The 26,747-nt window shown below is 43.0% G+C and overlaps 1 protein-coding gene across 1 annotated transcript in view; it reads right to left on the reverse strand.

Annotated features, from left to right (window-relative positions):
- LTN1 (listerin E3 ubiquitin protein ligase 1) overlaps nucleotides 1–26,747 on the reverse strand; it is a 55,824-nt gene that overhangs the window by 26,039 nt on the left and 3,038 nt on the right. The window contains exons 2-18 of the mRNA XM_008160346.3: nucleotides 25,067–25,270; nucleotides 24,505–24,603; nucleotides 22,344–22,574; nucleotides 18,553–18,605; nucleotides 17,285–17,465; nucleotides 15,784–15,957; nucleotides 15,069–15,259; nucleotides 14,336–14,471; nucleotides 12,046–12,855; nucleotides 11,703–11,744; nucleotides 8,013–8,202; nucleotides 7,149–7,388; nucleotides 5,773–5,926; nucleotides 4,949–5,093; nucleotides 4,381–4,567; nucleotides 2,630–2,789; nucleotides 1,720–1,824 (exon numbers count right to left, since the gene is read on the reverse strand). Coding sequence (XP_008158568.2) covers nucleotides 1,720–1,824; nucleotides 2,630–2,789; nucleotides 4,381–4,567; nucleotides 4,949–5,093; nucleotides 5,773–5,926; nucleotides 7,149–7,388; nucleotides 8,013–8,202; nucleotides 11,703–11,744; nucleotides 12,046–12,855; nucleotides 14,336–14,471; nucleotides 15,069–15,259; nucleotides 15,784–15,957; nucleotides 17,285–17,465; nucleotides 18,553–18,605; nucleotides 22,344–22,574; nucleotides 24,505–24,603; nucleotides 25,067–25,270 — 3,302 coding nt within the window. The remainder of the gene's footprint in view (nucleotides 1–1,719; nucleotides 1,825–2,629; nucleotides 2,790–4,380; nucleotides 4,568–4,948; nucleotides 5,094–5,772; nucleotides 5,927–7,148; nucleotides 7,389–8,012; nucleotides 8,203–11,702; nucleotides 11,745–12,045; nucleotides 12,856–14,335; nucleotides 14,472–15,068; nucleotides 15,260–15,783; nucleotides 15,958–17,284; nucleotides 17,466–18,552; nucleotides 18,606–22,343; nucleotides 22,575–24,504; nucleotides 24,604–25,066; nucleotides 25,271–26,747) is intronic.

Here is a 26,747-nt window from a genome sequence, read left to right on the forward strand (position 1 = left end):
GGGAGAGAGAGCCAGAAACATCGATGAGACAGAAACACCAATCAGCTGCCTCCTGTACACCCCCTACTAGCCAAACCGGTTATGGCAGAAGTTGTGTTTTTTAAAAAAATTTAAATCTGGAGTGTGAATACAGGGTATATGCAATGGGACCAAACTATACACTTAAGAATGCATGGCCCTAACCGGTTTGGCTCAGTGGATAGAGCGTAGGCCTGGGGACTCAAGGGTCCCGGGTTCGATTCCTGTCAAGGGCATGTACCTTGATTGCGGACACATCCCCAGTAGGGGGTGTGCAGGAGGCAGCTGATCGATGTTTCTCATCGATGTTTCTAACGCTCTATCCCTCTCCCTTCCTCTCTGTAAAAAATCAATAAAATATATATTTTTTTTAAAATTAAAAAAAAAAGAATGAATGTCAGTACTAATTAGTTCTAATAATTTGTTAGTTAATTCCCTACACTTTTATAAGCAGAAAAAAAAATTAAATTGTGCTGAATAAAACAGCCAGTATCAACAGATCATAAGCTGCATTCCCTTACATCACAGTCCTGAGTGATGTAATTAGAGGGAGGACAGAGGACTGGTTGAAGGATGCGGAAATGGGACCAGGGAGGTGGCTGTGGCTATCAAAGGTAACACAAGGGATCCTTATGATCAAAACTGTCCTATATCTCATCTTGAGACTTTGGTGGTTGGTGGTCACACATGTGATCTGCACAGAACACACGGAAGCAAATGACCAGATGTAGCCTGGTGGACAGATTGCATCAATGCCACTTTCTTATTGTGAAATTGCACTAACGTTATGCAAAATGGTGCCAATGGGGGAAACTGAACTATGGGATCTCTTTGTATTATTATTATTATTATTATTATTAATTTTCAGTTTTGTTCCTTTATTTAATAGGTAGTAATAGTATTAAAAATCTTTCATGCCCTTGACCGGAATCGAACCTGGGACCTTTCAGTCCGCAGGCCGACGCTCTATCCACTGAGCCAAACCAGTTTCGGCTCTTTGTATTATTTTTTATAATTTGCATGTGAATCTTGAATTATCTCAAAATAATAAATCTATAATTATCTCTAAGTACTAAGGTTTAACAATTTTTAAATAAGATTTAAAACACTGACATTCAGTTCACAATCCTGCTGTGCCAGGACGTATACACATCACCCTTGAATACTTTGCGGAAGCCAGTCGATTCCAAGCCCTTGGAGAGCCTCAGCCAGTGCTTTCTCGGGTGCCCGGCCTCTCTCTCTAGCAGTTCGAGCTATATCTCTCGTACGTCCAACCACAGCTAAATTCTTTGTCTTAGGGACGTACTTACTGCATTTCTAGAATATGCTTCCACAGGATGACCCTGTGCAGAGAAGAGTAAGGAACTTTCCATAGAGCAAATGATGTCATGGGAAATGATGCAGGAGACAGAAAAAGGAAAGACATCAACAGAGATTTTTTGGGGAAAGAGAACAAGTTTATGAAATGCTACTTGTGTAAAACAAGTATGAAATTCACAACAAAGTGTTATAAAGTTAAAACTGCTTATTATAAAAAAGTGTGTTCCAAACCTGAAATGATCAAAATTGTTTTGTCTTTCTCATTTCCTTTAACTTAATTTCTTCATCTTCTAGGCCTTGTTTTCCCAATTCCTTAGAGACTAGTAGTTGGAGGGAGCCAAGGTGGTCACATTACAAAGTAAAAAAGGTAAATAAGCATACCCTTCTTTCCTCCTGCAAAGCTGTTTTACGTCCTCAGATGAAACACTTCTGGAAAGGATCAACTTAGCAATAATAAGAGACCACAGCGTGCCATGTTCCATGGATCTAAAAAAGGAGGGAAAAAGCTATTTAGAAAGTGTACTTGAGATTTTTTTTTAAATTTACAGAATTCAATCAATTCTGGATTTTTGTTACAGAATTAAAGCCCCTTACGAGGGCGTCAACTACCCAGGACTCCTGCACTAAACAACTGCCGTGACGGGAAGGGCTGGGAGCTGAGGCTTGTGACAGAACTTCCCAACACAGGGCAGCCCTCAGCCCCCGGTGTCCCCACAGGGGACGCCCTTACACAGCAGGCCTGCGGCGACGCCAGGCTGCACTGGGGAAGGACACACCCGGGGACACGGAGGCTGGTGGACTGCGGAGGCGAGTGCTGGTGGGCAGTGTGCGCAGGGGGACTGCAGAGGAAGCCCTGTCAGCGGTCAGCCCAGCAATTTCAGCCACGAGACACCTGACTGCTGCGACCTCTGCGACGACTAGTTCCCACCCGACTCCTCATCCCGGGAGGGATCAGGGTGCCAAGATCAAGATGCAACTGCAGCAACAGGCCGAGCCCCCAGCAGCAGGGGAAGGGGCACAGGAGGCAAGCTGAAGCCACGCCCACAGGCTGCTCCTTCATCGCCTGCCCCTGGAACATATTTTTACACTTAATAACACCAGCCAAGTTCAAACATCTCCCCAGAAAAATAAAGAGTACCTACTATCCATAAGTTTTTATCACTAAAAATTCAGATTAATTTAGATCATCCTCTGACTGAAAATTGGTATGAAGAGGGCTTAATTTTATAGAAACTAGCCACAAAGTAGTAAAATGGTCATTTAAAAAATGGAAATTGAAAGCAATTTTTACCTGTTGAACAGCAGGTGCAAAAGGCCAGACGTATTACCAAGTCCACACAAGTTGTCGTAGGTGACGTCCATTTTCTCCAGCATTTCACCAAACCCGGCGAGGACAGCAGGTGGGCTGTCCAGCTCCTCACACCACTGCAGCGCGTAGAGCAGCTCTGCGGCTGAGAAGGGCGCACATCAGCAGCTGCGCTCGCCCACAACCTCCCGTCTTGTCACTCCGAGGTCCCATTTCCCACCACTGGTTTCTGTCCACTAGTCTCAGATCTGTGAACTGACTCGAATCTGCTTTGAGGTTTTCGAGATAATGAGCACTGAGAACATGTGTTTGATACAACGTACCACTCCTCTCCCAAATCTTATTTCATCCCTCTTGTGGATATTAGAAATGTGACAGGAACTTAGTTATCAGATAAACAACTAAGGGGTCCAGGCCTGAGTGAGACGTTCCGGCCAATGTGTTAAGAATGGGACAGCAGGATACAGCACAGGGTGGGGCCTCGGTGACTGACAGGGCTGCCTTCCAATGGGCTGTCCACAAAGTTATCAACTAGGAAACTACAACCTCCCTCACGGGACTGTTGAGAATTAAATGACCAAGTATCTTTCACAAAACCTGGCATGTCAGAGATTTTTATTATGCATTTAGTCACAACTCTCTTATATAAATTCATGTACGATTTGGATTTTGAAGTCAGAAGGCTAGAGACCTGGCTAAAATCTAATCCTCTCCTTTTCAAGCTAAGTAATTCTAAGCAAGTCAAGATAAGAAAAACAGCCCAGCCGGCGTGGCTCAGTGGTTGAGTGTCGACCTATGAACCAGGAGGTCACAGTTCTATTTCTGGTCAGGGCACAGGCCTGGGTTGTGGGCTCCACCCCCAGTACGGGGCGTGCAGGAGGCAGCTGATCAATGATCCTTTCTCGTCATTGATGTTTCTCTCTCTCTCTCTCTCTCTCTTTCTCTCTCTCTCTCTTCCCTTCTAAAATCAATAGAAATGTATTTTTAAAAATTAGGAAAGAAAAGATAAGAAAAGCAGTAACATCTAACGGACATGATTGATGAGGAGATTGAATACATGATGCTGTCAGTTTGGAATTAGTGATCCAGTTAACAAAATAAATGATGCTCTCCTTTCCAGTTCTGCTTCGGGACAGGTTCCCTCTGAGCAACGTCCTGTGTGCGCAGCTCCTGCCCTTCACAGCACGTGGAGCTGGCCAGTCCCGGGGCTCCGCTGCCTCCTCAGGCACAGCCTCCGCCCAGCGAGGTCCCGGCTGAGGGCTTGCCCACGAGCCGACACAGGAACTGGAAAGGCCCTCCACTCCCAGCGCCACCCTGCACAGGTCACACGGACCGCGATTCTACCCCATCTGAGCCCACTCGCCAGGAAGAAGGTTCAGCCAATGGAGACCGAGGGACAGTGGTCCACACGTTCGTTATGTGAGACCGGGCCCTCGATGAGCCACCAGACTCGCTAGATGCTCTCCTGGCTCAGGACACAGGGCGCTGATGCTCATGTCCTGCTGGCCTGAAAAGTGTTCTGACACCAAATTCCGCTCAACACCTGACACGATGAGAGCCAAGATTTCACTGTTTCCACCCGACTTGCAACTTAACATTCATCACTTAACTGACCTCAAATTTCTCATTCCTAAACGAATTAATTAGGAGCGGAAGATTCTTGATTCTTTAAAGATTTAAATCACAATATAATCAAAAGTATTTCAAAATTCGTATTTATGCTCACATATACTTACTTATTTTCTCGAGCTCATTATTTTCTAGGACTATTTCCTTTTTCAGTGCAACTAATATCATTTTGCTCAATAATGCCGAAGTACACAAATGGCTAGGAAGTTTCTTTCTATCTTGTTCTTTAAAATCTGCTTTGAAACACTCATAATTCAAACTCAGTCGTCCTTCTAAAAGAGGTCTATGCAACCACTGCAAAAATATAAATTAAATGCAAAATCATTACATATTCTATTTACCACCAAGTGTACAACTATGACAGGGAACAAAAATACAGTTATCAGAACATTCACATTGTCATTAAAATAACTTCAAAAATGAAGTCGTATCAGTTTACTATCAGTTTGTTAGCACCACAGAAGCCTGGGCTTTGGTTTCTGCTGCAGGAGCCTCTCACATGCACGTTCCTGCAGACCCTATGGACACCACGTACGATACAGAGCATTCAGAGGCATCAGAGCAAAGTGAGCTCTCAGCTCACTTACTTGCTTTTCTTCACCAGAAATGAATACATCTACACTCGCACGAAATCCAAACCTCAGAATGAGAAATGCTCTCCAGCCTCTAACATACCTGCTTAGGCAGCGACTGTCTCATCTTCTCCCACTCCCTGTGGTCTGGCATCACACTCGCAATGTAGACGCCCAGAAGGGACGTATCTTCACTCTCTAAGAGCTTCTTCAGCAAATCATCAGCAGCAGACAAGAGTCCCTGGAGACTGAAATAACACAGAGAACTCAGCCGCTGCCATCATGCTGACTGACCTCAACGCCCTGGCGCATGATCAATGCCACGGCAGCAACAGCTGACCTGGACAAAACGACAGAGCAAGCACAGGCAGGCGGCCTTTCCACGCCCCTCCGCCCCCCACACACAGGCCCACTGGGGGGGCCTGACCTATTTCAGACCCGATCTTTCTGAAATACAGCTCCCTTCTTCCACAAAAAGAGCACGGTGACCAGAAAAGTGTCTGCTCAACCCCCAAGGCCTCTGAATGCATTTGCTTAGTTTTCACTTTTATACGTGGATTTAGTAAGAGCTGTGACATGCACTGCAATTCAAATGCCTTAGAACAGTGGCTCTCAGACCAGCCAGGCAACCAGGCGAGAACGATCACATGACCCGCCAGGAGAGGCTGTGGTTACACCCACCCAGGGGAGACGGAGGACAGCACCAGCACCCGCCACCGGCAGCAGCCAGAAGTGCGCAGGTCTGTCACGCCGTCCTTCTTCCTTCAGGGAGCTTATGATCCACGTGGAGAAATCCTCTCGGGAGTCCTATCGATTTCTTACGTAACAAGTCATTTTCCATAGGCACCCACACTAGTATGGACCCTGACTTAAGGACAGTGATCAAGTAATAAGAGATGCTGTGCAAACGAGCACAGAAATGGTCACCTCGTCATGTCCAGAGACGGAGACTGAGCCTGGTTCTTCAGCCACATCGCCGACGCCCGCAGGAAGGCACTCTGCTGAACTGGACGGCCAGGATGGTGGACCAACAAATTCACGCCAGAGAGCCAAGTGTTTTTCAGTTTACAGATAAGAAAGTCTAAAATCAAAATGTCAACAGTAATTTGTAATCCCACTGAAGTAACTATAGTCATTATAAAACACCTGCAGAAAGAACTCACTGCAGATTTCAGATTTCTAAGGTGCCATTTAATAAAGAAAACAGCCCTGGCTGGTTTGGCTCAGTGGATAGAGCATTGGCCTGCGGACTAAAGGGTGCTGGGTTCGATTCTGGTCAAGGGCACATGCCCGGGTTTCAGCCTCGATCCCCAGTGGGGGGCATGCAGGAGGCAGCTGATCAATGATTCTCTCTCATCATCGATGTTTCTATCTCCCTCTCCCTTCTCTGAAATCAATAAAAATATATCTTAAAATAATAAAAAAATAAAAAATAAAACCAAATTACTATTCAGTGTCAAACAAAATGTGTCATAAATATGCAATAATAAAGCTAGCAAGGTAAAAAATGGTACGATTTTTAAAGTTAGCTTTTTTCTGCTCTGAAATTCTTTAGATGTGGAAATAGTAAACCTTTTCCAAACAGAGAAGTTAGCAATGAAGAAGGGTTGGAGAGGAGGGCTTCCTATCGATAGTATTTTTTAATATTCCTTTTATAAATAAGTCTAAATTAACTCAAGGCAGAATATAATCCTTAAAAAAGGCAATCTCAATTTCCTTTTGACATACATCAAGATTGAAAGTTTATTAACATTGCGGACGGATCACGAGAATTCTTGCTTCATGTTACATAGCGTTTTACAAAGTATCATACATTCAAAAGATATTTGCTTGTAAGAACATGTAATAAATAACTTCAAAATGTAATGGGTATTTAATTTTAAAGCGTGCCTTTAACATTTATGTAAAACATTTTTTGTACTCGTTCAATAGAAACTTATCTGGCCACTGGGTAAAGCTAGCAATAAAACTACTGGTCCGCAATGTGTTAAGAGAAGGAAAGAGATTTTAATAAATGTGGAAAATGAAGCATGAAGAAATTAAGCAAACTACCAGAGCTCCTGAGTAAAGGGGCTAACATTCTAACCATGGTCCCTTGCAAAATGATATCACAGAAGAACTTTAGCCATCACGTCTATATACATCTTTAACGTAGTTTCAAAGCTGGAAGTGTTTAAGATTTGTAGTCCTTTACTCAAAAGCGTTTGAACTGTCACACAGCATGACTCAGTTAACGAAGCCTCGCACTGACATGCGAAGGTCAGGGCCAGAGTCCAGCAGAACCTGTGAGCAGTGGCTGTTACCTGGCAGGTGGACGTTGGCTCTGCTCTGAGCACACAACTGAAAGAGAGTGAGCAGTAAGTCTTCCGAGGACGGGACCAGCAAGCACCCTGTCGCTGAGCTGAAATAGTCATAGGCCACATCGCAGGTAAAAGACACTGAAGAGTCAATATTGTCAGCTTCTGACCATTTCTTTATGTTGGATAAGGTTGCATGAAGTTTAACAATAATTCTTTCAACATATACCTCTCCAATCAAGTAATCTAGAGAAAAATAATCACAAACAACAGAAAATATTAGCAGTATAATTTTGAATAACTTCCACTTGAGTCTATGTGTTAAAAAAAAAAAGGTGCTAGTGTATTAGACAAAAAGAAAATCCTGTCACCAGTGAATCTGTTCTCACACAGAAAAGCCCTCACATGAAAAAGCAGCTCTAGCCCTGCCGGCGTGGCTCAGGGGAGGTCACGGCTCGAATCCCGGTCAGGGCACATGTCCTGGTTGTGGGCTCGATCTCCAGTGTGGAGCGTGCAGGAGGCAGCCAATCAATAATTCTCACTCATCATGGATGTCTCTAACTCTCTCCCTCTCCCTTTCTCTCTGAAATCAATCAAAATACACTTTAAAAAAAAGCATCTTTACATTAGATTTAAAAACAATGCTCTACAAAATTAGAGTGAAGAACTTTGCCAAATTCAAAACCCTTTAGAAATAATAAACTAAAGATACTAAATGTCATACAAGTTATGCTACAAAGATTAGCAAACATTTAGGGTACTTACAAAATTAAGATATTTTAATGAAGTATGTCATGTTATTCTCAACCAATAATATGCAAACTTAGGAGCATGAAACCCACTGAAAGACGAAGCCGCAGTGTTGCCTACCGTTGTTAACATGCTGGGATAACACCAAGCTTAAGAGCGCCCATCTTTCTGAGAAGTAAGGTTCAGAAGTCACTGTGGATTCCAAGTCCTTGTTGCAAAGATGACCTGCCAAGGTTACCAACTTCTCTCCAAGGATATCTCCTTTCAGCCACGAAATTACTAAAGCATGTTTATCTGAACTAGAACATGCCTAAAACCACAATTAGAGCAATGGTTAGAAATAAGATCAGAACGTGTATCTGCCTAAAGGAGTACTCGTACCAGACCGCATGCCTCCCTTTGTCACGTGGCCCAGCACCACGCCCCTCCTCCTCCTCAGGTCTAAGGCCCTTTCCTCATTCATCTCCCCCACCAGGAGTCCCCCCTCTTCCCCACTCATCACAATCCCGCCTGCTTTATGAACCCCCCATCCTCTCCAGCCCATGCTCATCGTTAACTGTCTCAGATTGTCTAAGGCACTTACTGGGCTGTATTATTATTTACACTGTTTCATCTGCGTGTGTCTTGTTTCCAATGAGACTGTCAGTTCCTTGAGAGCAGAGACTGTCTTAAACTTCTTGGACACCTATCAACACTGCAGACATGCTCAACAACAGGGCTCAACTTTGAGGACACTTTTTTAAAAATGCTCTTATAGGTATTCAATTTTGTTCATTAATTTTTTAAATTAAAGAACAATTAATATGTAATAATGGTAAATTACTTCAATAGGAGTAATGGGACTTATTATTTCCACAAATTCTTTGAAATAGTTACCAGGGCCAGATATCTGACAGCAACTGGTTTATTTTCATGGGGTGGGGAAGCAAGGAAAAAAGGTGTAAATCCACCCCCAAAAGCATGCTGATCCATGTTCCCAGAGCTTCTTTTGCTTTAAGGGCTGAGAAGAAAGGAATTTGCAACTTGGTTCATTTCAAAGCAATCTATGGAGAAAAAAAAAAATCCAAGTGTGGATTGGGTAGTGCCTGAAAAACTGTTTATCCTTTTACTTAAAAAGTTGTAGGTAAACGGGGGACATCTGTGATATTCTCAATAAAAATGAAAAAAAAAAATTGTAGATAACCAGTGCTTTTATTTTAGCCCAAGCTTTACCACTATTCTGGCTTTATGACTTTGGGCAAATCTTTTTAAAAAATCCTCACCCGAGTATATGTTTTCATTGATTTTCAGAGAGAGAGGAAGGAAAGGGGTGGTGGGGAAAGGAGGGGGGAAGAAAGGGAGGGAAGGAGGGAGGGAGGGAGCCTCCCATATAGGCCTGGACCAGGGATCCAACTAGCAACCTATGTGTCCTGATGGGAAATCAAACACGAAACCTTTTGGTATGGGTGACATTCCAACCAACTGAACTACCAACTGGGCTAAGGCATTGGACAAATCTCTCTCTCTTTTTAATATTTTTATTGATTTCAGAGAGGAAGGGAGAGGGAGAGAGAGATAGAAACGATGAGAATCATGGATCGGCTGCCTCCTGCACGCCCCACACTGGGGATTGAGCCTGCAACCCAGGCATGTGCCCTTAACCGAAATCAAACGCAGGATCCTTCAGTCCACAGGCCAATGCTCTATCCATGAAGCCAAACCAGCTAGGGCTGGCAAATCTCTTAAATCAACCTGGACCTATTTCCTAATATGAAAAATGAAGATTAAACTAGAAAATCTCTAAGGTCCCTTTCTAGATACAAAATTCAGGTTGTTTTTAAAAAGGGTGACTATAGGACTCTGCGCAGAGTATGAGGTTGCATAATAAACAAGGGAAACTATAGTTTAGACAGCTACAAAATAGGCTTTCTTAATACAGTTTACCAAATAAACCAATCTATTTTACAGAATCCAGAAAATAATCTTCTGAATAAAATGTGTCTCAGGTTAGCAAGATGTGAAGTTCAACTTCTCACTGTTTTAACGAAGCTAAAGAATGAGACCAGCTCTGAGGAGAGAGAGCTGCCTCCTATATGCACGTGAGGGAGGCAAACCCTGCCCAGGAGGATGACCTCCCAGCACGTGTCTGGACAGCGTGCAGGCCCTTTCCTAAGCTCTGATTCTAGACCCGCCAGGCAGGGCTCCTAGTGTGGCTCCATGCCGCCCGCCTATGGGGAGAGAAGGCACTGGATAAGCTAATGCAAAGATGTGCCTGGTAAGTTACATTTCTCATTGAAAAACAGTAACATTCTGTTTTTCTTTTGTAAAACCAAACTATTGGGGGAAATGGAAAGTGACTGTTTAATTGGCAGAGCTTCAGTTTTGCAAGATGAAAAAGCTCTGGAAACTGCACAATAATGTGAGTACACGTAACACTACTGCACTGCACACTGAGAAACGGTTCAGGTGGTAAATTTTACTTATGTTACACCATCACTTCACTTTATTTTTTATTGATGGGAGAGAGGGAGGGAGGGAGGGAAGGAGGGAGGGAGAGAGAGAGACAGACAGAGAAACATTGATTTGTTGCTCCACTTATTTATGCATTCATTGGTTGATCCTTGTATATGCCCTGACCAGGAATCAAACACGCAACTTTGGTCTATTAGGAAAACGCTCTAACTGAGCTACATGGTCAGAGCTGTAACATAGTTTTAAAAGAGAGAAAAGCCCTAATCGGTTTGGCTCAGTGGATAGAGCGTCGGCCTGTGGACTGAAGGGTCCCAGGTTCAATTCCGGTCAAGGGCACGTGCCCGAGTTTTAGGCTCGATCCTCAGTGTGGGGCCTCCAGGAGGCAGCCAATCAATGATTCTCTCTCATCACTGATGTTTCTCTCTCTCTCCCTCTCCCTTCTTTAAAAAAAAAACATACAAATTTTTTTAAAGAAAGATAGAAAAACACTTGTAAATTAAAGAATTATCTGTGTAAAACTTTAAAATAATCTAAAAATGCTTTAAAAATTTAGGTACCTAGTCCTAACATTTCTAGGGGTAGAAATGTGTTAAGTTACATTTGTACCTTCATTAGGAAATAGCAAAGCTATTTTCTTAACTTTCTAAATTGTTTATGTTCCTTGATTTATTTTCATTATTCTCATCACCAATCTTTCTTTCTTTCTTTCTTTCTTTCTTTCTTTTTTTTTTTAATATACTCTATTGATTCCTTACAGAGAGGAAGGGAGAGGGATAGAGAGTTAGAAACATCAATGAGAGAGAAACATCGATCAGCTGCCTCCTGCACACCCACCACTGGGGATGTGCCCGCAACCAAGGTACATGCCCTTGACCGGAATCGAACCTGGGACCCTTCAGTCCACAGGCCGACGCTCTATCCACTGAGCCAAACCAGTTTCGGCACCAATTTCTTATTTAGTCCAGTGGCCATCAAAGGCTGGAAGCTGGGCCAACAATTTCCTGATATGTTCTAGCCAAAGCTAGAGCCACTCAGTCCATTTATGTAGAAGGAAAAGTAACTAGGGTAAGAGTAGAAATTGCAATCTTTGTTTAAAAAATAAATTTTTAACCCTGCCTTTGTTACCTGCTAAGAAGAAACCCTGGATTTCCCAGAGCCTGCTCATCCATCCCTGACATTCCTAACCAGAAAAGCACTGCAGGAAGGCAAGCACAATGTCTTCCCAGTGACAGGAAGTTAAAGAATGAGGAAGTCCTCCAGCAGACACCTGACCACCTTCGAGGGTGTGACTGGGACTGCGGTGTTAATGTTTCTATGCTCTTAAACACAAAACGAAAAAGGGAATCATCCCTGTGATACCTTTTCAATGACCCGAAGAACCGAATTCCATTTCAGATCCACCTAAAAGAAGAAAAAGAGTCAGGAACAATCTCTGAAGGAACAGTAAACATACATAAGTACATTAAGTAACCATGTAATCACTGAAAAATAAAACCTTTTTAGCTCGTCCAACTGTAACGTATGGAGTGAAAGCACTCACCCTTTTATTTCCAAGCTCGTGTCTCACACACTTCCCAAGTCACAGTCAACACACTGCTTTCCTCAGAAACAACACACACATCACCCAGCAGGACCCACTTTACTTATCTGTGATCACAGGGCGGGTACACCATTCCTTTGAAAAGATACACAGCAGTAATACCTCAGTGAGATCATCCAAGACATCTTTCCTCTCCTTCTCATCTTTGCAGCAACAGAGGGCGCTGTACAGAATGTCCACCACAAAGCCGGCCTCCTTCCTCGTGTCTTCATTTAGCCAACCGACCACTTTCTGGTATAAGAACTGCACTGCCGGGTTTCTCTGTATAAGTTTGGCTATTTCCAGAGGCTTGGATTTGGCGATACTCGGCTTTTCATCACCTAGCAGCATCTTGAATATTTGGGTTGAAGAGAAGGAACTGAGCAGAGTGGAAAGAAACCTTAGGTGTTGCTCTGACTTCTGTTCGTTGACATAATTAATACTCATCTCTGCTAGTCTGCAGACTAAGTCTTCCAGTGGTTTCTTCCGCCGCGGAGATATCAAGTCTGAGCCAGGATGGGGGAGAGGAGGCTTAGCCACTAATTCACAGCCCTCACCGTGCTCCCCTTCTGAGGAGACACGCTTCTCATTCTCGTTGTTACTTTCAGGCACCTCATCAGCAAATCTGACCTTACCCACTTTTTTGTTATTTGACTTCAGTGAGCTCTTCGGCTTCTGAAGGACCTGCAAGAGGCTCGACACACCTGAAACACACTTCACATCAGCTTCTGGCACATTGATCTTCTTGTAACAGACCTCGGAGAGCCTTTCCCAGAAATTCAGCAGCACTTTCTCCAAGTTCTGAGCAGCTTTATCATTTTTCTCCATGTCTGCTTTGGCTTCCCAAGAACTTAAAGTTTCTGCTAAATAGTCAAAGAGTTGCCCATCTTGCAATCTGGGGTCTTTGAGAACTGTGTCAATCACAGGAATCAGCTGAAAAACAAAGTGAAACAGAAAAGTTCAGTTTTCAGGAGAAATAAAATTTAAGGTATTTGTAAAACATTATAAACATTCACATTTAATGAATGAAAAACATGGATTTCCCCCCGAACTCTGAAAAGAGTTAACTTGAAAATCATTTTCATATCATAGAAAGAGCATAATGATTTCACGCTATTGCCCCTGCATTACTTTGTTTTTATATGATTAACCAAGATTACTGTCATTAACAGATAATATAGTTTTCTCTTCATCTTCTGAAGTTATTCAAGTTTTCTTATTTTCTAAGCCATTATGAAAGACAGAGAAGACCTACAGAAATCAGAACTCTTTTTATTAAATTACAAAAATAAGAAAAGTTAACTATCTGAGAAGGCAAGGAGGATCTGGGCTTATATTACATCAATTAATTTTCCACCGGGAGAGCCATATTCAAAAACCTGCTTGCATCCCTGGTTCTAAAAGCCAAGCATAGCTGTTCACAAAAGGATACAAGGCCCGGCCGGGCGTGGCTCAGAGGCTGAGCATCAACTCAGGAACCAAGAGGTCACAGTTCAATTCCCGGTCAGGGCACATGCCCAGGTTTCAGGCTCAATACCCAAGAGGGGGCGTGCAGGAGGCAGCCAATCAATGATTCTCTCATCATTGATGTTTCTCTCTCTCAACCCCTCTCCCTTCCTCTCTGAAATCAATAAAAATTTATATATTTTAAATAGGATACACGTATGTAAATATCCTATACAATAAAGAGGTAATATGCAAATTGACCATCACTCCAACACACAAGATGGCTGCCCCCATGTGGACACAAGATGGCCTGCAGGGGAGGGCAGTTAGGGGGGACCAGGCCTGCAGAGAAGGGCAGTTGAGGGGGGACCAGGCCTGCAGGGGAGGGCAGTTGGGAGGGGACCAGGCTGGCAAGGGAAGGCAGTTAGGGGCGACCAGGCCAGCAGGGGAGGGCGGTTAGGGGCAATCGGGCCGTCAGGGGAGCAGTTAGGCATCAATCATGCTGGCAGGGGAGTGGTTAGGGGCAATCAGGCAGGCAGGCAGGCAGGCGAGCGGTTGGGAGCCAGCAGTCCCGGGATCGGGCCTAAACGGGCAGTTGGACATCCCTCAAGGGGTCCCAGATTGGAGAGGGTGCAGGCTGGGCTGAGGGACAACCCCCCACTCCATGCACGAATTTCATGCACCGGGCCTCTAGTTTTAAAATAAGATAACTGCTTGCATTATATAAACTTAATACAAAAGGTCACAAATATCATCTTCTAAATTCCATTTTGCATTTCAACTCTTAAAACAGGCAGGGTTTGTACATCTGGAGACCAGTCCCCAGGCACGACAGTATGAGACTATTCTACTAGCAGCTGTGACACCCTGAGGAGGAAGGCTAATCAACAGAAATGGCAACAAGACACAATGAGCTGGACTCTTCATGGTCAGTGTGAGGCACAGGTGGTTTACACACTACGCATACCTGGTCATTGACGAGCATCTCCTCCATCTCCTCCTCGCCTAAGCTTTGTTGCATTATAAAACGCAGGCATTCAAAAAAAGCAGACATCACTGCTGAGCACTCTGAGAAGCTGGCTTTGATTCTCTCTGTTGACAGCCTGAAATAACAAATACCTGAGGCTTACTCTTTTATAAAAAAGAATATAAGCAATGCAGAAACACCAAAATAAAGCCATGGAAAAGGCATCATACCCAAAGAAGAGGAATTTTTACAAATAAAATTCTTAAACTGAAAACTAAGAACAAATACAGCCTGATTAGAATGTAAACTTGAAGAACTGTGAAAAAAGTCTCAAGTACCCAAGAAAGTTTTCAATTTAATTCTCTAAAAACTTGAAAAGTGTTTAATTGAACAGTAAAGCAATTTTGGGAAAATTTAAATAAGACACTAATGTATATGTCTTCTACCCATCCGTGAAAATAACAGAAATCTCCTTCACTTTAAAGATCAAGACTGGCCCGGCCGGTGTGGCTCAATGGCTGAGCTTCAATCTATGAACCAGGAGGTCACAGTTTGATTCAGAATTAGGGCACATGCCCGGGTTGCAGGCTTGATCACCAGTATGGGGGCATGCAGGAGGCAGCCGATCAATGATTCTCTCTCATCACTGATGTTTCTCTCTCTTTCATCCTCTCTCTTCCTCTCCGATAACAACAAAAAATATTTTTAAAGATCAAGACTTTAAATTCCTTACCCTGCAACTAGAGAGGTGAGGAAGTTTCTGAAGAAGTCCAGCCTTGGGTCTGTGATGGACTGAGGGAGTTTGCTGATGAAAGGCAGAAGATAAGGATATATGACAGTGGCCAGACCCCGACCACCTTCACGAACCACAGCTGACAGTTTGGGAAAAACACTTTTTTTTGCATTTACATGAAGCCAACAGTCCTAACCAAAGAAAGATTATAATAATAAAGATTATAAACATACTTTTCCCAATTAACAGAGAAGACACATAGGTCTCAAAAATAAAAATCAAGTATTCTACCTAAAAAAGCTAGTATCTCCCACTGCCATTATAAACTAAAACTCTGAAATTATAAGAAATTTATTACATATAGTATCATGTATCCCACATGCTTCCAGAAAAAAATTCATCAGAAATAATTACTTACAATTAAAATATTTCTATAAAAGCTGCATTCTCAAAATAACAGCAATATTTAGTCTTCAAGATAAGATTCAGATATGCTTGCTTCAATGAGCCACATAAGAATGAGTGATACTGGCTAAACTGAAAGTAAATAAAAACTCTTTGCCATTTTATAATCAGTTTATGATTTACACAAGTTTTGGATTAAATATTTTATTTCCAAGAAGCTTTTTTCCAATAACTTTCAGATATTATAACCTAGTAAGCTCTCTCCAAGACAAGTGTTCCCAGGTGTACTAAACGTACTTCTCGTACGTACCTCGATAGTTGTAAGTGTATAAAGTACAGCTTCCCAGAGAGCAGGGCAGACAATGGGGTCACTGTCATCAATGCTAAGCAGAACAGACGAGCTCACTTTTGATGCTTCCTTTTTCATCAACTGTGGAATACGCTGGCACAAAGCAGAAACTAACTCAAAGTAAGCTGAGCGGATCTAAAAGAAAACACAGAAGTTGAATTAAATTCAAGCAAAATAAAACTAGGATAGGCTTTTATTCATGGTTAAGGACAGATAGGTTACTCATAACCCTCCCATTAATAAAACTAAAACAACTAGAAAAATACGTCCAAGAATATTTTTAAGAGTATCAAATGAATGAGAAGCCACTAGGAATCAGCAGGCCAAAAGTGAAGGCAGAAAAGAATTCAACTTCCCGTTTCTTTGGCTGAAGTAAAACAGAGCTAAGTGCAGAACCCTTCACTGGGGCCGTGGAGTATTCCTACAGACAGACTAGCAGCACAACGTTACACAAAGCCAGATAAAAACAAGATACGTTGAGCCACTATCATTAGAAACCAAAATTATCCAAGTAGCTTGAAAAGACAAAAAGAAAAACACCAATGAGAGCATAAGAGACACCAAGAGGATGAAAACAGCACGTCCCGAGCAGGAAAAGATGTCAACAAGCAGATTAGAACCACACACACAGCACCATATAGCGTATGAAGAGATGCTAAAGGGCACTTAGCAGAGTAACTCAAGTTAGAGGTCACTTGAACTGCTATTACTCTGGTAACAACTAGGAAGCTGCATGGCTTCTAGACTGTGCAGGACTCTCCATGCACTGATGGTCCAGTCGAGCTTAACAGCCGTTCAAGTGAGCACTCCAGCCCGACTTCAGAAAGTTAGTCGGTATGCATTTACTCTCGACTCAGCAAATGAGGTTTCCGGAAAAATAAACTCTCACAGATCCGAGGATACAGGAATGAAGAACTGTGAGGGTGAGGAACTAGAGGAATTGGTGTCTATCACGGAGGGATGGGCAGGTGAATGGAGTGGAGGCCCCTTCTGAACACTACGCAGCAGTTAGAAGCCATGGGCCACGTCCACATAGAGGAACATGATGAGTTTAAAGTATTCTAGTACTTTTTTAAAGTACCAAGTAAAAAGCAGTAAACGGAATGGAATGTAACACAATGCCACTTGAGCACATTTAGTCGGGTCAGCGGGTGGAGGTGGAGGATGGAGACAGAAAGGAAAGGGAAGAATAAACACGTGCCATGAGAAGGCCTTGTACACCCACAATGTTAAGGTGCCAGGAGTGAGGACGACAATTCACTCTGACGCTGTAGCCCAAATAGGAAATAACAAAGCGAAAATACAGTAACATCTGGCAAGAGAGGTGACTCAGTGCCACCACAGAGATGCATTTGTAGAGTTTCAAACATAAACAATACACATAAAGCATGAACATAAACTAGCAAGATCTGAGGGAAAAAATAAATCAGAGAAATGTCTTAAGTAAAAAAGATTAAGATACCTGAGGTATATTGTGTTTTCCATACTTCCAAAATTTATTCTGTGATAGAAGAGACTTAAATTTCTCCTCCAGAGAATCAAGTTCATTATCAGGTAAGAGGCAAAGCAATTTCTTTAATGCCAATAAGGAACAAGTTATAACCCGATAGAATTTAGCTTCTCTCTCTTCCTCTGGAACAGTTCTTATTGTAAAAAGAAAATAAATAGGTTTAAGGATTGAGTAAAAGCCAAACTACATACTTGGCACTTCTATTTTAAATGCCTACCAAAGCTGCTTTATTTCTATATTCTATTCTTCCTATGCCAACCCCTCCTCAAAATACAAACATCCACAGAATTCCAGTCGTTTTCACATAACAGCAGGTGACAGTGATGAGAGCCGCGGCTGGGACGTGCGCGTCCACCGCTCTCGGCAGCAGGTAACGGGATGAGCCCCGGGAACGGGTGTCACTGTGTCTGAGATTCCTTTCCCAACAGACTCTTAATAGTGTGTTTACAACGTAAGGAAAGTAAAGGGAACATTTTACTACTATTTCAGTAAAACTATTCATAGTTCTTCAACTATTTTCAGCCAGACCACAGAATGGTTCCTGCTATGACTGTCAAAAGGTGAACGTGGGCTGGCCAGTGTAGCTCAGTGGTTGAACATCGGGCCATGACCCAGGGGGTCTTGGTTCGATTCCCAGCCAGGGCACATGCCTGGGTTTTGGACTAGATCCCCAGTAGGGAGCGTGCAGGAGGCAGATAATCAATGATTCTCTCTCTCCATCCCTCTCCCTTCCTCTCTCTAAAATCGGTAATATATATTTTTTTCACCCTAGTCAGTTTGGCTCAGTTCAGCTTGCGGACTGAAGGGCCCCAGGTTCGATTCCCGTCAGGGGTACATGCCCAGACTGTAGGCTTGATTCTCTAGTGGGGTGTGTGCAGAAGGCAGCCGATCAATGATTCTCTCTCATCATTGATGTTTCTCTCTCTCTCTCCCTCTCCCTTTCTCTCTGAAATAAATAAGATATACTTTAATAAAATCAGTATGTTTTTAAAAAGAAGTGAATGTGGGGAAAACCTAAAAGCATCTCTTTATAAGCAAGAGATGTGGCTCCCAGATCATTCCCCTCACCCAGCAGGACGGACCGCAGGGAGCAGCGCTAAGACAGCACCTGCCCACAGCACTCCAGCACGTTTTCATCTCTGCATGCAGCACCCCCTTTACACGTCACCTTATAACCTAGGAGTGAGACAAGTCAACGCGAGTTACCCGGTACAACTTACTGTGGGTCACTGAGGGAGTCAGGTGTTTCCTTTAGCAGGTGGTCCTGCAGCACCTGCAGGGGGACAACCCGAGCCTTGAGATTGCATTGAATTGAAGGTGACAGGGAGAGCATAAACCTCACCCGACCTCAACAGGTTACCCCTGCCCCACAGAGAAGCTACATTAAGCAGCAAAGCTAAAAGGTTTGAATTGCACTTATTTTCTTTCCCTATCATCCCCAAGCTGGCTGCTGCTGGGGTTACTTCTCCAAACAACTGCCATTTCCATCAGGAGGAAGCATCCCCGAGACACTCCTGCCCTGGCTTCTCTGTCCGGCGTGCCCAGAGCGGTGCAGCGTGTGGACTCCCTGTCAGTACGTAGGAGAATCAGCCCAGCTCCCCTTCCCCCTCTGAGCGCCTCCCTGCTCAGAGAAGAACACAGCTGTGCTCTGCTCCGTCACAGGCAAGTCTAGCTTCCGTCTGCCTCCTTCTGGGCCCAGCACAAGCGAGGACCCGGCTCCGGTGTCAGCTTCACCAGCACTAACAGCGCTGACATTTGCTGAGCGTTCCCACATGCCAGACAGCGCTCAGGAGCACACTTCCTGCCGCACCTCCCTCCGTCCTCACAATTCTCAATGGAGGACAATTCCCACAGTGACAGACTGAAAGGAAGGACAGCAAGTCGCCTGGGGTCACACACCTCGCTGACGGGAGAGGGGCCCTGAACAAATGGTATCCCCAGGCCCTCCCTCTTACAGGCAGCACAATACACGATCTGCAGACAATATCTCCGAGACCTGAACTGGGGAACTAGAATGCACACCATGTACCATCTAAGTCTGGCATTTTGATTTTCATTTGTCTAACTCCCCTCTAATAAGTTGGCTTTGTCTTTGGAAAAGTTCAAACCTCGTACCTGCAATGAACTGTGACAGAAGCTGAAGGGAAGGTAACATGGAGGAAATCATCTACAGGTTCCACAAAAAGCCAGCACACACACACACACAACCATGAACAGCCGAATCAGTTACCTCAAAATCCATTTTCTAAAACTCTTATTCTTCAACATTTTTAAAATTTATTTTTATTTTATATATTATCAGTGAATTCAGAGAGAAGGGAAAGGAAGAGGGAGATAAAAACATCAATGATGAGAGAAAGCCTTCGCCATTTTGGCTCAGTGGATAGAGCATCCGTCTGCGGACTGAAGGGTCCCAGGTTCGATTCCTGGTCAGGGCACATACCCATGTTGTGGGCTCAATCCCCAGTGTGGGGCATGCAGGAGGCAGCCGATCAATAATTCTCTCTCATCATTGATGTTTCTATCTCTTTCTCCCTCTCCCTTCCTCTCTGAAATCGATAAAACTCTATTTTAAAAAAAAATGATGAGAGAGAATCATTGACTGACTGCCTCTTGCACGCCTCTCACTGGGAATCAAGCCCACTGGGAATGCATGTACCCTTGACCGGAATCAAACCCGGGACCCTTCAGTCCACAGAACGATGCTCTATCCACTGAGCCACACCAGCGAGGGCGCGTTTTCTAAAACTCGTAGTGTCCAGACTCATGACACTTCACTTTCATAACAGTCACCACTGGATATTTACATAAACAAGTGACTCTTGCCCTGTGGTTGGGTTAGAGAACTCCCTTTGAGAAGATGATTGAAGGTAAAAATCCTCCCTGAGAAAGGCAAGCTTGGCACACCTGAGAAATGGAGCCTGGAAGGACCGAGACCCTCCTGGGGAAGGAGGCTGCAGATGCGTGCCTGTGGGAGAGCTGTCGGGGAAGGACCAGCCACGAAGAGCCCTGGAGTCCACGACTGTAGCGAGGAGGGGAAACCACAGGAAGGCTGACCGGCCGACAGGAGGAGGGAGGGAGGGAGGGAGGGAGGGAGGGAGGGAGGGAGGGAGGGAGGGAGGGAGGGAGGGAGGGACACGGGCTCGGAAGACCCAGGAGCACTGCATGGGGAAGGAACGGAAGTACACATTTTTTAGATGCTCAACTCCCTCTCACTCACAGTCCATCTACGTCTATTTCATGTAATATTGAGATGGTAGGTCATCTGTTTTTCCAGTCCATATCTCAGGAATAGCAAAAAGGAGGGACGAAGGAAAACAGTACTAGATGCAGACAAACTGAAAGCCACAGAAGTTATGGTTGACACAAGTTGGTAAAGTGTGGGCCAGGAGTTTAAGAAACTTTCAGATATGTTAACAGGAGTCTAGATGTGTATGGCAATTTGAAGGGTAATTTGTCAATATTTATAGAAATTTTACATGTTCATATCTTTTGACCCAACAAATGATGACTCAAAATGCTGACAATTATTACTCCCACAGGTAGGAAGAGTCTACTCATGAATGTCCATTAAAGCAGTGTTTGTTATATTAAAAATATTGGAGTAAAACTACACATGCATATTTTAAGTTACCTGGACTGCCATATATCCATACAAAAGAATATCAGAGAGCCAGAAAAAAAGAGTGAAGTAGATCTATAAACATGTGTTAATATGGAAATATGGGGGAAAGTAAGTTTAGATTGAATTTTTAGATGCACTCTTTTTTATATTATACTAGAGGCACGAATTCGTACATGGGTGGGGTCCCTCAGCCTAGCCGGCGATCGGGCTGATCAGGGCCATCTCGCCCAGTTCCAATAGGGGTCAATCGGGCCAGTCAGCCAGGGGGAGGGACTGCGGGAGGTTGGTCTGCCGCGGAGGTTGGCTGTGGGAGTGTACTGACCACTGGGGGCAGCTCCTGCGTTGAACATCTGCCTCCTGGTGGTCAGTGTGTGTCACAGCAACTGGCTGTGGGAGCGCTGTGGGAGCGCTGTGGGAGCGCAGGATGGCCCGGGAGGACCTGCATCGCCCCAGGCTCCCGGCAGGGCAGGCCCCCAGGAGCGGCCCCTGCCTGGCCAGGCCTCTGACGCAGCTGCAGAGCAGCCAGGCGCCCACCCAGGGCTGACGAGATGCTGAGGGAGGGGCGCCCCGTGGCACAGGCTGGTACTTACGTTGCTGCCTCCAGGGACATGTTTAATATTGTCCTTGGAGCCGCACTTGGACTGAACATGGCTTCTTGAACCCGTTGACTGGTTGTAAGGGTTGCTTAGGCTTTTATCTATCTATATAAAAGGCTAATATGCAAAGTTTCCCCTCAGGAATTTGACCGGGAGACCCAGAGTCTGATCGCTTGCTATGATGTGCACTGCCCACATGAAACAAAGGAAGGCCCCGGCTGGCAGCTGGGGAAGGAGGCCCCGATCGGCCCTGAATGCCAGCCAGGCCTAAGGACCCTATCCCTGCACAAATTTCATGCACCAGGCCTCTAGTGTTAATAATTTAAAATGCAACATGAATAGTTGCGTTGAACACTATTTTAAAAAGACAATCTTCTGGCCCGGCCGCTGTGGCCCAGTGGTTGAACCAAGAGGTTCCCATTTTGATTCTGGGCAGGATACATGCACGGGTGTTTCAGGCTGGATCCCCAGCAGGGAGCATGCAGGAGGCAGTGATTGATGTTTCTCTCTCATCAATGTTTCTGTCTCCTATACCTCCTTCTTCCTGTCTCTAAAAAAAATAATTAATAAGAACTTACACGTGTGTGTGAATATATACACATATATACACACACACACATACACACACACACACACACACACACACACATTTTTTTAACGATAATTTTCTGTTGGAAAGACTCCACACACTTACTCCCTCATAAAGCCAGGTAAGAGAGCTGTCACTGAAATATGCCTGCTACCCCTTAAATACTTAAGGAAAAAACAGAGAAGAGTGGCAAGAACTTACACTTGTGATCTCATCCTTACAGAATGCTATGGCTTCAGGCTGTTTGCTGGGAGGGAAGGCTGCTTCGAAGGCATCTTTTGCTGCGGACGCGGCTGGTGCGTACGTGTCACACTGAGCTATGAGCCAATAGCCCATTAAACTTTTTAAATAAGGAGCCAAGTGTTTCTTAACTTTGAGGATAAGTTTTTCAAAAGCTTGCTGTGTGGCTTCTCGAACCCGTCGGTCATGGTCCTATTGAAAATATACCATGGTTTAAAATAGCTCTAGCTCATTAAAACAAATATACATAATTCTGTACATGCTATGATGACCCCTTAATAAGAATTCAACTATATACATTGTCCTATTGAAAATATACCATGGTTTAAAATAGCTCTAGCTCATTAAAACAAATATACATAATTCTGTACATGCTATGATGACCCCTTAATAAGAATTCAACTATATACATTGTCCTATTGAAAATATACCATGGTTTAAAATAGCTCTAGCTCATTAAAACAAATATACATAATTCTGTACATGCTATGATGACCCCTTAATAAGAATTCAACTATATACATTGTCCTATTGAAAATATACCATGGTTTAAAATAGCTCTAGCTCATTAAAACAAATATACATAATTCTGTACATGCTATGATGACCCCTTAATAAGAATTCAACTATATACATTGTCCTATTGAAAATATACCATGGTTTAAAATAGCTCTAGCTCATTAAAACAAATATACATAATTCTGTACATGCTATGATGACCCCTTAATAAGAATTCAACTATATACAGAGCTAAACAATAGTAACTATGTGAAGTAATTTATTTCCCTTCTCCCAATGAGATAAGAACTATATTCAAGACTGAGTCAAGGCTAGGCCTTAACCCAAGAGTGGGGAACCTTTTTCCTGACAAGGGCCATTTGGATATTTATGACATCATTGGAGGGCCATACAAAATTATCAACTTAAAAATTAGCCTGCTATATTTGGTCAAACATTTAATTAAGTCACCACTAATGCCTTGGCAGGGCCAGACCAAATGATTTTGCGGGCCTTATACGACCCGTGGGTCGGACATTCCCCACCCCTGCCTTAAACAATGAAGCAATTGATTCTCATTCTTCTGCATCAAATATACACAGAAATTAAACTACCCAAATTTATTGTGACTGGAAAGCATTTGGGTAATTTTGACCTAACTTTTGAAAACAAAGACTCCCTATACACATCATACAATGTGTGATTATGATCCAATCTGTGTAACATTTCATAATCCTTACCAAAAATGTCCTATAAACCTGACAGTCTCTATAATTTAGATTAAAAAAATATACAACAGCCGAGACCGGTTTGGCTCAGTGGATAGAGCGTCGGCCTGCGGACTCAAGGGTCCCAGGTTCGATTCCGGTCAAGAGCATGTACCTTGGTTGCGGGCACATCCCCAGTAGGAGGTGTGCAGGAGGCAGCTGATCGATGTTTCTCTCTCTTCGATGTTTCTGACTCTCTATCCCTCTCTCTTCCTCTCTGTGAAAAATCAATAAAATATATTAAAAAATAAATATATATACACAACAGCCCTGGCTGGATAGTTCAGTTGGTTAGAGTGTTGTCCTGAAAGACCAAAGTTGTGGGTTCAATCCCCAGTCAGGGCACATGTATGAATCAACCAATCTATCTATATGTATAAAACCTAAGTGACCATTATGACCAGTCAACCAAATGACCAGTCCTATGGTATGCACTGACCACCAGGGGGCAGACGCTCAATGCAGGAGCTGGCCCCTGGTGGTCAGTGCGCTCCCACATCCAACCTTTCGTGGCCGGCCAACCTCCCGCAGTCTTCCCCCTAGCCAGCCAGGTGGTCACTGCGCTCCCAGAGCCAACATCCCGCAGTCAGACAACCTCCTGCAGTCCCTCCCCCCAGCTAGCCGGCCCCGATCGCCCCAATTGCCAGAACAGGCCGAGGGACCCCACCTGTGCACAAATTCATGCACTGGTTCTCTAGTAAATACATAAATAAATAGAACAATAAATTGATCTATCTCTTTCTCTCTCTTCCTCCCTCCTTCTGGACCTCCCTTCTTCCCTTCAAGGCCTTCCTCTCTCTAAAAGTCAATTTAATAAAAATACAACAGAAATAAGCCAGTAAAGTCTGGATACTTACAAGTGAAATTTTGCAAAAAATTCTTGGCCAGTATGGAAGAACTCCTTTTACAATTTCTGTGTCTCTCTCTGTACACAAAGTTCCAAATTCTTGCATAGCCTAAAGTAAATTATTAGCATTATTAAGGATCAATAGCCATAATATTGGCTTTTTATTACATTTATTCTGTTCTAGAAGCTTCATCTGTTTTATTTAACGGGAGAATACATTGTTTCTATTTGTGCTTATATATAGGACTAATTTGAAGAGTTCCTTTACAAGCTAGTATGGTAGAAAATTTTAAGTTGTTTTAAAAAAGATAAATACACAGGATTAAATTACATTCTCTAATGGGACAAAAAGAATACAGCGAGAAATCCAAAGTGGCTCCAAAAAGTGCAGAGCAGCACACTAATTTATAACCTAGAAGGTAAGTGCAAACTACGCTTAAGTCTGTGTGTCAAAAAGAAGTGCAACTGTGAAAGAATTTACTAGCGATGATTCATCGCTCTCTACATGAAACATACCAATGATATCTTAATAAAAGGATTGTCTTCATTTTCATGGAAACAAGAAATCTTACTTTTAATTTCGTGGTGACATCTTTCTTAGAAAGTTTCCGCAGCACCATTCGGAAATCAGAATCTACCAGGTTGTCTATTTCCTCAGCTCCCTGAACGGCAGGAACGTAGCCCAGGTCACTCGGAAATGTTCCAAAACCAATGAATCCAGGCACGGTTCCCTGTTCTTTGGCTAGAAGTTCTGCAGCTCGGCCACTGTTCGAAGGCTGATAAGGAGAGAAAAAGATGTCAGAGTCCAGGAAGAGTTCAAAATTTAACTTTGAGTTCTTGAGTCATCCTTGGTAATTCCCATGGGAGAACAAGCTTTTACTTGAGAACTTCTTCTTTTTAGCCTAAGATTTCAGTGCAATGTTCCCCAAGGGTGAATGTTTCTGTCACCAAGAGGGTCTCAGTAACGATCTCAGCGCATCGCGGACGGATCACGAGAATTCTCGTGTTTTCATATTAGACAGTGCTTTACAAAGTATCATACTTTAAAAAGATATTAGCTTGGAAGAACATTTAATAAATAACTTCAAAATGCAATGGGCATTTATGTAAAATGTTTTTTATACTCGTCCAATAGAAACTTATCTGGCCACTGGGTAATGCTAGTAATAAAATTACTGGTCCACAATGTTTTAGGAGCTAATTCCTGGTTTCCTACACATCAGAAAAATGTTCTTTAAGGTGGGTACATGATATCAAGTTAATGAGTCATGACATCATTTTAAAGACATAGATTAAAATATCTAAAATCAGAGAATGCATCACAAATGGTAAGCCCAAGTATTGTTTTATCAAATGTTTTACTTCCAATATTTGTATAAATAATATGTATATACACTTGAATACTGTGTAATAATGTAAAATTAACTCAAAATGGTTACAAATTACATTGTTATGGACATAAAAATCAATACGATTATCATAAGATACATTATTTTGTTTTGAACCATAATCAGTGGTCTGCTTGAATGACACAAAGGGGTAGTCTCTTAGCACTAAAAGTTAAGGGATTAGCTGTGACAGAAAGAAAATATTTGAACTATTGAAAGAAATTCACAGGGTGTCATCAAATAGGAAAATGCCTCAGTTCAAAGCCCAGGATGACATTACAATCTCTCTAAACTTATCTGCTTCTTATTTCTCTATAAAAATGTTCAAAAAGGGCTATCAAATGTGTGATTCAGTTTGCCCGTACCTAACAAAATTGTGTATGGAGAACTTATTTGTCAAGGAATAATCTGGGTTACTTTCTAAACTAAAATGAGTGACCAGAAATGGATATGATGGCCTGAATTACATTTTTTTCAAAACAGCAGCATTTAAGACTAATTGCAACAAAGGTACTCTACTTTAAAACCTATTAAAATGAACGTTATTCAATTTGTCTTTCTCAATATTGACACATGAACAAAAAGCTACAAAGAAAGTTAGTGAACTAAAATACAATTCTGAAAACTAAATATGATGACCTTAGGACATCAGAATCTTATCTATAACACCATTTGTAAACAGCTTTATGATAAAACAGAATGAAGTAGTATAAAAAACTAATTATTGCTAAAAGCTAAAGGAGTCAAGGCTGAATTCTGAACTGACCTGAATTATCAGGGCTGGACAGTGATAACTGGGCGTGGGAGAAAAGGTATCCCATTTCTAGTTTCCAATTTAAAAGTAACAAATTAGTTCAATATTCTG

Source organism: Eptesicus fuscus, chromosome 3 (genome assembly GCF_027574615.1).
Source record: "Eptesicus fuscus isolate TK198812 chromosome 3, DD_ASM_mEF_20220401, whole genome shotgun sequence".
Lineage (NCBI taxonomy): Eukaryota > Metazoa > Chordata > Mammalia > Chiroptera > Vespertilionidae > Eptesicus > Eptesicus fuscus.